General features: G+C 40.5%; 1 protein-coding gene and 1 non-coding gene across 2 annotated transcripts; both read left to right on the top strand.

Annotated features, from left to right (window-relative positions):
- The first annotated feature begins 8,857 nt into the window (after window positions 1–8,857).
- Window positions 8,858–11,026, top strand: COX7C (cytochrome c oxidase subunit 7C). The gene is made up of 3 exons (XM_005492292.4): window positions 8,858–9,025; window positions 9,979–10,124; window positions 10,938–11,026. The coding sequence occupies exons 1-2, from the start codon at window positions 8,951–8,953 to the stop codon at window positions 10,093–10,095; spliced, it is 192 nt and encodes a 63-aa protein (XP_005492349.1). The 5' UTR covers window positions 8,858–8,950; the 3' UTR covers window positions 10,096–10,124; window positions 10,938–11,026.
- Window positions 9,184–9,246, top strand: LOC113459923 (small nucleolar RNA Z39). Its single transcript, XR_003381521.1, has one exon. It is a non-coding gene; the product is annotated as a small nucleolar RNA Z39 (small nucleolar RNA).
- Window positions 11,027–11,251: the final 225 nt, after the last annotated feature.

The following is an 11,251-nucleotide window of genomic DNA, read 5'->3' as shown; positions in this document are numbered from 1 at the left end:
ATCCTGGCAAAGGGATTTTTCCAAAAATATGAAAGTGACAACTGTTCATGCATCAAATACTCAAGAGACAGAATTGCAGTTTAAGGCAATCCTGTAAAACATCCACAGATTAAAAGGCCTCAAGGGATCTGCCAAGAAAGCCTAGAAAGAGAATTCAGATTTGAGGAAAAAAGAATAAGTATCAGAATAACTTTTGGCTCTTGTGATATAACTTGAAAGTATTTTCCAAAATAGAAATAAGTTTTGGAAAGAAATCCCAGAAATACAGAGCAGAGGCAAGAACTGGGATGAAGTTGTGGCATGTACCCTCAGTCTCAAGAGACAAGAAACTTCAGTGCTCTCATCCTACATGTGCAATTCTAACACTTTAGGCATAATCTAGGAGAAAGTGTGATTGGTGACAAAAATTTTGTATGAGAAGTTAAGTTGATGCGTGACATTATGCATGTCAGTAAAAGCTGTGAGGGAAGTCAGTTTCTTAGAGAAACTTCGTGTATCTGCCCCATATTCCTACAGCCTGTCCCTGAATTCTCACTCACAGAGCTGAAGCCTCAAGAACAAATCCACCCATGCTGCCTATTTATCTGAAAAATTGTTTTGAAAGAAGTTCTACACGCAGTTTCAAGCAAGACTCAGCAACAGGTACACAGCCATGTGCTTGTTCTTCCAAAACAAAAGTATCATCCCCTGCAGAAATTCATGTCCCAGCTGTCCCAGCCCTGCTCTCTGCTCTGAGGAACCATAAGGAAACACGTTTACCTGGATTTCACTGTGCTGTGTGCTACCAGAACAGTAGGAAACAATAAGTACAATGGGCCATCAATCTGTTCATTTTTGTGTAATTTTAAATAAGAATTAGCCATTCATAATCTTAATTTCTAATGAAGACAAGCAATAAATAACCCTTGATTCAACCTGAGTAGGTTTAGGCAAATGACATTTTCCTGTTTCACATTTCCATTACTTCAGCCTGGTTATTTTCAAAGACAAGGACCACTTGCTCTACAATAACGTGACACCCTTGAGCTGAATTAAACATGCTGTATTCTTGCAAAGTTAGCTATTTTTACACTTGAACAGTCAAAGCAAAAATTGGCAGTATCATACAGCTCTAGTCAGGAGTCAAGTTTCCAACTGTGAAATGAAATTCCGTGAAGCAATTGAGTATGTGCAGTAGGAAAAAAAAAATCCACTGCTATCCCCATGTCTAGTTGATAATGATTTCCTTTTATAAAATGTATTGAATTGCCATTTATAAAATGAACTATTTTAAAGGAGAGAGCTGAGTCCCAGTGACAAGCTGCTGAAGTTATCAAAAATCTTCAGGGAAGGTTTTGCACACATCTCTTCAAGACATAGAACAAAACAAAGACAAGACATGAAAAAAAAGATAACCTTTTGAGCAAAAGAAATTGTTCAAAGTATTTGATAAATACATCAAATATCTGATAACGTTTGGAGCCACAGAGGATTAAAAATGACAGTAAGTCCACCTAATATGAGTGTGTTTCTCCAGACATTTAAGAGGATTTTTTTAATCTCAGGAACAAATATTAAGCTGATAAAAAATATTTTTTAAAATGTTCAAGTAAAGACCTGAATAAGAAATTTGGAGTTGGTTGACTTGAGAGGAGCCAAAAGGAGTGCACGGAGAGTCAAGTTCATGATTTTCAAGGTAAGGAGGGCAAATGTAAATTTTCCTAACACAGGCTGGTTATGTCAGGACCTTATCCTGCAGCCCTCCACTACCAAAACGTTGCCACATAAACCTGACACAGCAGGAAATTCTCCTATGGTGCCTCAGAGTGGACAAAACAAACAGTATCGATTTGTAAAAATCCAGTTTCAGGGGGAGAAGGAGAGCACACACACAAAACATTCCAGCCTAGGAGCCTACAGACTATCAAAAACCCAGCTTATGTTCCACTAAAATGTTTGGATATTTTAGTGGAAGCAGATCCACTGCCAAACGATGTGGAAAAAAATTGAGATTATCCCTTGGAAAAATAGTGGTTACTCAGCATTTGCAGTTGGCAGCTTGGCGCAAACTTTGTTTTGGATACTTAGTAACCTATGATAAGGTAGTAGCTGCAAACATTTTGAAAATGCCACTCTGTAAAATAAAACTTCTTGTTATCCCATTGTAAGAAGTTTGTCAGTAAAATATTTCCTCTTACTCATTTCACCGGTAAAACTTGACCCTAGATTTTCTAGCAGAGTGACATTTTTGTTGTTTATCATGAAGATGATGTGAGTCCTCATCACTGTCACTTCATTTTAAGTTCATATTTAAAGTGAATAAGTCAGTACAGCCTGAATTACAGCCTGAATTATAGAAAATACATAACAAAGTCCAAGACTAAATATTCACTGCACTTTCAGCATGCCTGAATGCTGACCAAGCAGCCAGTTCTGACACATAAAGTGTCTGTGCTGTGGCAGATGTTGGCTCTTTGTTGACCTCACAAACAAGGGGATAATGTTGATGCACAATGAATATAAACTAGAGGCACCATCAGACTTCACATCCAACATTTCAAACAGTTAATATTTCATTATAATGATGACTGATAGGTGACACACTATATTTCACCAGCATATTACAAAAATATTCTGAAAAACTAAGCCTGGAGAAGGAATCAGTGAACAGGTCACTGGAGGAGCTGACAGGCTCATGTGTAAATAAAATAGTTTAGCTAGACTGAACTGGAATGTTACTAATGAATCAAAATATCATAAGAAACATTCACAGTTTCTTGTCATGTATTTGCAGGAGGGTGAAATATTACCCAGTCCTCTCAGGAGCTGTGGATGCATCTCATCGGGTCCCATGAACTGGTGCACCTTCAGCTGCTTTCAGCAACTTCAGAAGTTCCAGCTTTAAGCTCTAAGAACTAAGATGATAAATCATTTTTTTATCCTCACTGATGTCAAAATTGAAATTACACAATTTCACCACTTGTCAACATTGGCATGTTTGTGTATGGTACATGAGAATGGATTGTAAAAACATCAGTTACTGTTCTTTCATCATGGTAAGTCAGCAGTAACCACACTGCCAGGCATCCTTGTTGTAAAAGACACACTTAAAAGCTGTTGCCACAAGTGAATTTCTAGTCTAACAACATATTAACAAGAAAAATTACAGCAATACTTGCTTAGCAGCTAAACCATCTGCCATAATTAGAGAGAGAAAATAATAGTACAGAGAGCTTGTGCTTAGGCCAACTCGAAGTTGCTGGAAACATCAGTCCCGAAAGTGTACTGTGAAAATACAATAACAAACAGAAGTGTAATTACATTGTACAGTAAGTTATAGAGGAACACAAATTGATCTTCAATAGTTAAAAGTGATTTTTTTCATAAAAAGTACCTAAGAGAAAAGCATTCCCCCTCCACCTTTATCTAACTGCTGTATTTCTTTTGGCATTGTCTCATAGAAAGCCTCAGCACTGGCAATTTCCCAGAGCATGCCTGCAATGACCGAAAATAAAAAAAACATTTACCACACTAGGCAAATGCTCCTCAATTTTTGGTTCTTATGCTTGGTCACCCCTTTTCATGGAAATTACAGTAATTTGGTATCTTAGCATACCACTTTACAACATATAGAGATGGACATATTATCTACACAAAAAAGCTCTTTCCAATTCATTGTACTTGACTTGGTAGTTTGAGGGTAATTTGCTCTTTTAAGTTGTTAAAAAAAGACCCTGGGTAGGTTAAACACCTGCTTCAAAACTCAGCAGCCTGAGTTTATTTTATGGGTTATCCCAATATGTCACAAATTTTAGCCTATTTAAAGAATACATTTCTCTGGGAAACATTCACAATATCTAGCCTGGCTTTGGAAACAAGTAATACCTTGTTGACAACACTGATTCTATTAAATGGAGCTCAACCCCTCAGCGTTTTTTTCCAAGATTAAGGGACAAAAAAAAAATTTGATTTTTTTTTAATTTTACAATGTAAATTTGATAAATTTTTTAACTCCATTTCAATTTTTTTTAAGACACATGCAAGTGTTTCACTTACCTCAGTCAGGATGAAAATATGTATAGCTGTGAACAGCTAGAAACAAGGCAGAACTGGAAAACATTATAAATAATAGGTTATACAAATAATACAGGTATATGAATATATTAAAAAGAAGGGAAAAGACATAATGTGTGACAAGCATGTGAATCATATATGTCATATGTATATTGGAATAACTGAATTTGGAGGGCTCTTTTTTATTCCCATATTTTGAACCACATGCAGTCCTCCAGATGGAGAAACCAATAAGAAGAGTTTAAAGAAAAATTAAGGGCATTTTTTTGCTTTTACCACCAAGTAAACTGAGTATTGCACCTGCAAGGGCAAATGGTGATTTCAGGGCTCCTAAGATATTCCTACACACAAAAGATTCCCTTCAAGCACAAGCTTTAGCAACCAAGCAATGGCTGTTACAATGAGATAGTTTAAAATGAAGTAATTATAACGCTGCTTGCTGTAATTGCGAACCAACTGTCTTCATGTCTATGATAAAAATACAGAGCTTTGCATAGTCCATTTCAGGGAAAGACAAGAAGACAAAATAAATAATGCAAAGTGGCTCTTACTGTGCAAATCCTTGTGAAGCCTCTGGAATAGGTTCTGCGTAACCAACCTTGAGTTGTGTATTCTAAACAGTCTTTTGGGAGATTTAATTAATGCTGCAAAAGAGTAATGAAAAAAGTAATTCTGTGAGGGTAAAGTATTATTGTTGGGCACTTATTTCAGCTGCTGAAACACTGACAGTACACACAAACGAGACTCTGCTTCCATAAGGAATCACTTACATGAAGGGACAATTTTGGAACTATTTCACATAATGTGAAAATAAATTTATCTAGGTACATTGCCAAAACTGTGATTTTTTTTCACTACGCACACCCAGCTTAGCTGCTTTCATGAGTAACACTCAACCTATAAATTTGTGCTCAACTTTTCACAGTACCTGTGTTTTTCACTAAAAAAATGACACCAATAAACAGAGACAGAGCAAAGTTCCTACAGCACTTTTATATTCATAATGGCTTAAAAATGTGAAATACACAGGTACTGTGTTACTTCCCCCCACAATCCTAATGGCAAACCAAATTATACAATCAGAGTTAACAAGCAAAATTGGGATGCACAGGCCCACTTTTTGGTTTAAAACAGACGCAAAAATAACAGTATTTTAATTCAGGTTGAGAGCAGTAACTTGAGCTGTGTATGTTAACTCTTCGGTTAGCATGTTAACTGTAAAAGGTTAAAAATGTTAATTATACAGTCATAAAGGCAATTTGTGGAGTGGTGGCTGACAAAATTACAACAGCAGATCATCAGGAAGATGATTGCACATAAAGATATTATAGTACAAAGCAAAACTTCCACTTATTTTGTTCTCTTGTTTATAATATATCACGATACACTGAAATCTTAAGTAATATTTTAATACCTTCCACCTTATCTTGAATGTCATCATGAATGATGCTGGGAAATAACATTAATAAATGCACTTATTAATAAATAAGGCATTAGCAGTGGCTGGGGCTCAGGAAAGTTTTATTTTTCTCATGTGACAATTTTCTCATGCCCCAATACCAAATAATATATATGTATTCTGCAGTAAAGCTGTAGTTGGACAAGCTCTTTCTTCCAATATAAACTGATGTTGCTGCCAAGAAAAGCACTAATTCTATGCATCCATTTCCACCTTTTTAAGGCTACAACTGTTTCACACCTTCCTGTGGGCCAGTTGAGCCTCTGTGCCATAGATCCCAAACTGGATCTGTGAAATGATCCAGTCCAAAGAACAGCTCCAGTCCCTTTGAGCTGTGCACTGAAAAAAATATTTTCAATTTACATTTGAAAGTTTACATTATTTACATTTCAAAGCGGACTGGTTTTGACAACTAAATGGAAGAATAAAAGGTGCTCCTTCTTCAAACAGACTCCTCCAATGGCATCCTGTTGCTATCAATGCCTGCAATAAATCTGTAACTGCTTCCACAGGATAATTCCTTTTACTACTCTGCTTCACTTACCTGAGACTTATGTGGGCTCTCTGAAATCAAGGCAATGAAATTGAGAAATTAACCCAAAGTTTTGCTAAAAAACATATCATTAATATCCATTATATTATGTCTCTCCAGCTTCTACTCACCCTTTCCCTTTCATTACTTAGAATTTAACAACTGCTTCATCTTATGGTTAATATCTGACCTTATGACTGAAGGGAGGTTAGTTCCTAAGTTGAATGTTAGACAAAATAATTTATCATGTAAGAAAAAATAATTTATTGTGTCAGCAAAAACAGAGGACAATTTCTGTAGAAAAACAATGGTTTTGTGTCACCAATGAGTTATTTTATCTCCTGAGCCCTCTGTCCATGACAGTAACAAAACAGTTTAGGGAGTTTATGCTATTAAAAAGCTTTTGTGAAGTACACACACCTCAACTTGACCATACATAATTTCAGCATTTAAAAACAACTGTTTACTTATAAAAGATGATTTTAAAAGCCAGTATGACTTTTATCTTGGTTCTTTCACTGTACTTCAGTGATTGGCAGTTTCAACCCCAAAGTCTGTGTATTTTGTAAAACATACACTAATCTTTCTGTGCTTCTTTCTTCCATAAAGATCATAAAATATAGATCCTGTGCATTACTTTTTTAGCTACCTGTGGGTTTTTTTCTTATTTGTATTTTTTGGTGTCAATATCAAGTAGAGAAACATTCTTTGTGGGGAAAAGTAAGTAAAAAAGGAGCACCTGAAAGAACTCATCACCAAATCATATTCACAGAAGCCAAATGTAATTATTGAAGGTGAAAAAGATAACCTGGCAAAAAGTAATATTTTTTTAAAAGGAAGGAAAAACTGTAGACATAAAAGATGCATGTGAACAAGCAGCCTAAATTCAAAGATTCATAGATTTAAAAGCTGGGAGGTACCAGTGTAATACTAATCCCATTCTGATCCCATGCATGGCCCAGGCCAGGGAATTTCACCCAGTAATTAATTCTATAATTCCCACAGTTTGTGTGTGAGTTAAGAGCACCTTTTTATAAAGGCAGACAGGGCAGCACTTGGCATCTCCTGCAAAAATCTGCCCTGATACCTAATTAGCCTCACCATAATTAAGGTACATCATATTTCTAATGCTTTAGAAGATATTGCCTTTCATTCCTTCGCCAAAATTCTAACCAATGCCATACTCTAAACTCCTCCCCCATGGCTTTCTGCGGCTGGCGAGCACTTACTTTCTATCAGTTCATGCTTTAAAGGAGAACAGATTTGAGTGCTCAGCTTTATTTCTCCAGCTGTAAAACAACTCTAGCTATCTACCACTCTCTAATCATATTTACCTAGAGATTCCCCAGTTCTGCCTACAAAGAAAAACATCTGCGGAGCATCAAGGATTAAACTGCTGCTGCTAATGCAACTGTGTAACTGGAGTCTTTATGCCCCCCTTCAGTGTCTCCTCTGCGGCAACGCCATAAAATCCACTGCAGGACGAGAAGAGCTACATTAAAACAAGAACATTTGTTATAAAGATGATAAAGCAGATTGCAGAGCACTGTCGTGCCATAAATTCCAATTAGAAAATGCTTGAGAAAGGGGGAGCAGGGGGGAGAGAGGCCTGGCTGCCTGAGCAGCAATGGAATTTACCAAAAGTAGGAAAGCATCTTACCTCAGATTTAGCAAATGGAAGAGGGAAAAAGTATTGCAAACACTGATAAAATGAAAGTCTGTCTAAACAAAGGGGAAAAATCTAAAAAACAACTAGCTAAAGAAATCACAAGTAATGACAAAAGGCATCCTAGGGTTCTATATCAGCTATTAGTGGTCAAGGACCACCAACAAATGTAATTAAGCCTCACTTCTCAAAGTAATTTTAACCTGTTTTTATTAAAGTCTTACTTCGGTGAGCATAAAAATCCTGGTTTTCTATCCTTTTGCAGTACATAAACATGCAGAAAGACTATGAAAAAAAATAATGGCTTCCTTGCAACACTGAGATGGTAGCATCGAACTTCTTTTCCTGAAAAGTTTGTCTTTAAAATAATCCATGTAAGAAAACAGATGGAAACCACAAATACTGGAAGTAACTTTGTTATTCCTTTGGCAAATGTGAAGGGGGCTGGGGGGTCTTTTTCCTTCACGTTGCCCAAATTTCTTTAAATAGACCGCAATATAGTAACTGAAGGTGGTGTTACCATATAAACAATCCATGCACAAATCACCACTATCCATCATGTTGGAGAGGAGCCCTTTTAAAAAAAAAAAAAAAAAAAGAGCGTGGAGTGACAGAAGGGGGAATGGGTGCAGACTAGGAGAGGGCAGGGCTGGCTGGGATCTTGGCAATGAGGAATTGTTCCCTGGCAGGGTGGGCAGGCCCTGGCACAGGTGCCCAGAGCAGCTGGATCCCTGGAAGCACCCAAACTACAAAGCCCGGTTGGACACTGGAGCTTGGAGTCACCTGGGATGGTGGAAGGTGTGTCCCTGCCCGTAGGGGGCGGGGAGCGTAGAACCGGATGAGCTTTACGGCCCTTCCCAACATAAGCCATTCTGTTACTGTATTTTTCGTCCACTTAGTAGGATCCATGAGCTCTAAATTTAAACTGGTCCAGTGCACCTCGTAAAAAACGCAGCTCGCCCTCAGTCCCCCTCCCGCCATTTCCCGCCGCCCCCTCAGCAGCCACAAAATGTCGGCGGGGCCGAGCGCGACTCCCTGCCCCCCTCCGCGGAGCGCGCGCGGGGCTCGACCAATCGCAGGGTGCTGATTGGCACCACGTGACCGCCAGGAACTACAACTCCCGTCATGCCCACGGCACTCACTTCCTCCTTCCCGGTTCCGCTTCCGGCTCCCGTCGGCCGCGCCACCCCGAGGAAGGTCGCGCAGGGCGGACGAGTGGCTGCTGCCTCCTGTCCCTATCATGCTGTCCGCCGGTGTCCGCCGCTTCGCCACCTCCGCCATCCGCCGCAGCCATGTTGAGGACGGACCTGGGAAGGTGGGCAGCAGCGTCCTGGCCCGCTGAAGGTCGCGGGGTGGGGGTTGGTGGCTGCCCTGATCCTGGCTGTGGTGTGTGGGCTTTGGGGTGGCGCGCTGATGCCGGTACAGGCACAGCAGCGCAGATCGTGTGGGGGCAGAACGCCCTTCCCTGCGGTGGTACAGATGATGAGCATTGCGGTATGAGGGGTAACAATGATACTGTAAACGCTTTCTGATGTACCTGGCCGGTTTTCTCAAGCCTTCGGTCTAAAGGGTTCATTTTATATGCATAACTGATACGAGGAAATTCTTCACGGTGAAGATAACGAAATACCAGAACACTTGGGGGCTGTAGGTGTGTATATCCTCAGAGCTTTTATAATTGACCGCATGAGACCTGCAGCGAACCGGCCTCACCTTGGGCAGCACGGGAAGGAGAAGAGAGGACGAGGTGACCTCCAGAGGTCATGTGCAGGCTGTAATCACGGAGTGTTTGGGTGGGGAAGGACCTTAAAGATCGTTCTGTTCCACCCCTCGCCATGGGCAGGGGCATCTCCCGCCATTCCAGGCTGCTCCCAGCCAGCCCCAAGGTCCAGCCTGGCCTGGGACACTGCCAGGGATCCGGGGCAGCCCCAGCTGCAGTGGGAACGTGGGCCAAGGCCTTAGCACCCTCACAGGGAATCATTTCTTTGTAGTACCCACCTGAAATGTCTCCTCTTTGAGTTATAATCTGATTTCTCTTGTCACTGTAATTCTCCGTGAAGAATCCATCTCCAAATTCCCTGTAAGTACCTTTCAAATACAGGAAGGTTATTTATTACCCTAAATATTTTATTTCTTGCCTTGAAAAATATTGAAAATGCTTTGAAAGTGCCTAATTTTTGTTCTGAGATTCTTACCACTTCCAGATGGGTTAGAAAGGATTTAATGCTTGGTTTGAAAAGGCTAAAATTCTCTTATTTTTCCCCGCAGAACCTCCCATTCTCTGTAGACAACAAGTGGAAGCTGCTGGCCATGATGTGTGTGTTCTTTGGGAGTGGATTTGGTGCCCCTTTCTTCATAGTCAGACACCAGCTCCTGAAGAAATGAAGGGATCAGGCTGCAGCTGCACCAGCTGGGTGAGTGCTCCTGTTGGGTTTCCTAGCACAGTGGAGTTCAGGGAGCCTGTCCTGCTCAGGATCTCACAGTTCTGCAGTGCTGTGGTCTGTAGGTGTAAGTTTGTGTCGCAGAGCTGCTGCTGCTCCCTCGGTGCTTTGTGACCTTTGCCTCCCCAGAGGCCGCTCCTCCCTGCCTGCAGCTCTTGGCTGTGCCCAGAGCACGGCTGGTTCCTGCCCTGGGGTGCAGCTGGTGAGGTGGCACCACGGGGTGAGGAGCTGTGGTGTGCCAGACAGAGCTCGGGGGAAAACCACATCTTCTTGAGCCTGTATCAAAAGTCTCACCACCTACATCATTCACAGGTTACTGTGCAGTTGAGGTAAAGTCATTAACAGGGATTAATTGGTGCTTGCTGATGTCCTAATAAAGCATCAGACTGTGCGGCCATGCCACTTCAGTTTGTTTTAGGGTGATTCTGTTTTGGAAATACCTGGTGTTGTCTGTAATCTGAGAAACTAAACATTTTTCAGGAGTTTCAGTGACCCAGGTGGTTCTTGACAGGAAGTAACAGATCCTACTGGAAGCTCAGAATTTGAACAAATTGTGCAATTCCTTTGCCAGATTGATGTTTATTCCGCCCTCGACTGAGGAGAAAACCAAAATCAGCAGATTTGTATTGAAGTTGGGCATTTAGAACTGGGGGGTTTCATGCAAGCTGAGGCCTCTGATGCAAAACCAGACAGTGGATGAAACAAGATCCTGAAATAAATCAAAGTTCAAATTAAAATATGTTTATTACACGGCTCTTAAGTTTCTTCAATTTCTTTTTCTTGCAGAGTTGAAGTCTTCTGCACAGCATCATTCAATGGGGATATGGTAGCTGCAACCCCTGCTGGATGTCTCTAAATAAAATCTTACACCCCAAGGCCTTGGGCTGTGTGTTTTGTGAAACTCCTGAAGTGCTTTTGACAGCTGGTGTGTACTGAGAGCCCCGTCTAATTTCAGTGTATTGCCATTCAATTAAACACTTAATTGTCATCATGAATAAGAACAGAGAGTGGGGAAAATCACATTTCAGAACAGAGGGATTGGGCTGAACTTCTTTTACTGCTCAGAATAATGACCTGGGACAGTTGATGGCAGTGGGTAT

This window comes from Zonotrichia albicollis, chromosome Z (assembly GCF_047830755.1).
Source record: "Zonotrichia albicollis isolate bZonAlb1 chromosome Z, bZonAlb1.hap1, whole genome shotgun sequence".
In the NCBI taxonomy this organism is placed as follows: domain Eukaryota; kingdom Metazoa; phylum Chordata; class Aves; order Passeriformes; family Passerellidae; genus Zonotrichia; species Zonotrichia albicollis.
The sequence above is the reverse complement of the archived record's forward strand: the minus strand, read 5'-3'. Positions and strand labels throughout refer to the sequence as shown.

Bases quoted from the DNA above. Each gene is read 5' to 3' on its own strand.
- COX7C (XM_005492292.4), top strand. From the start codon at position 8,951: ATGCTGTCCGCCGGTGTCCGCCGCTTCGCCACCTCCGCCATCCGCCGC. The intron at 9,026-9,978 runs GTGGGCAGCAGC...TTTTCCCCGCAG, and splicing joins TTGAGGACGGACCTGGGAAG to AACCTCCCATTCTCTGTAGA.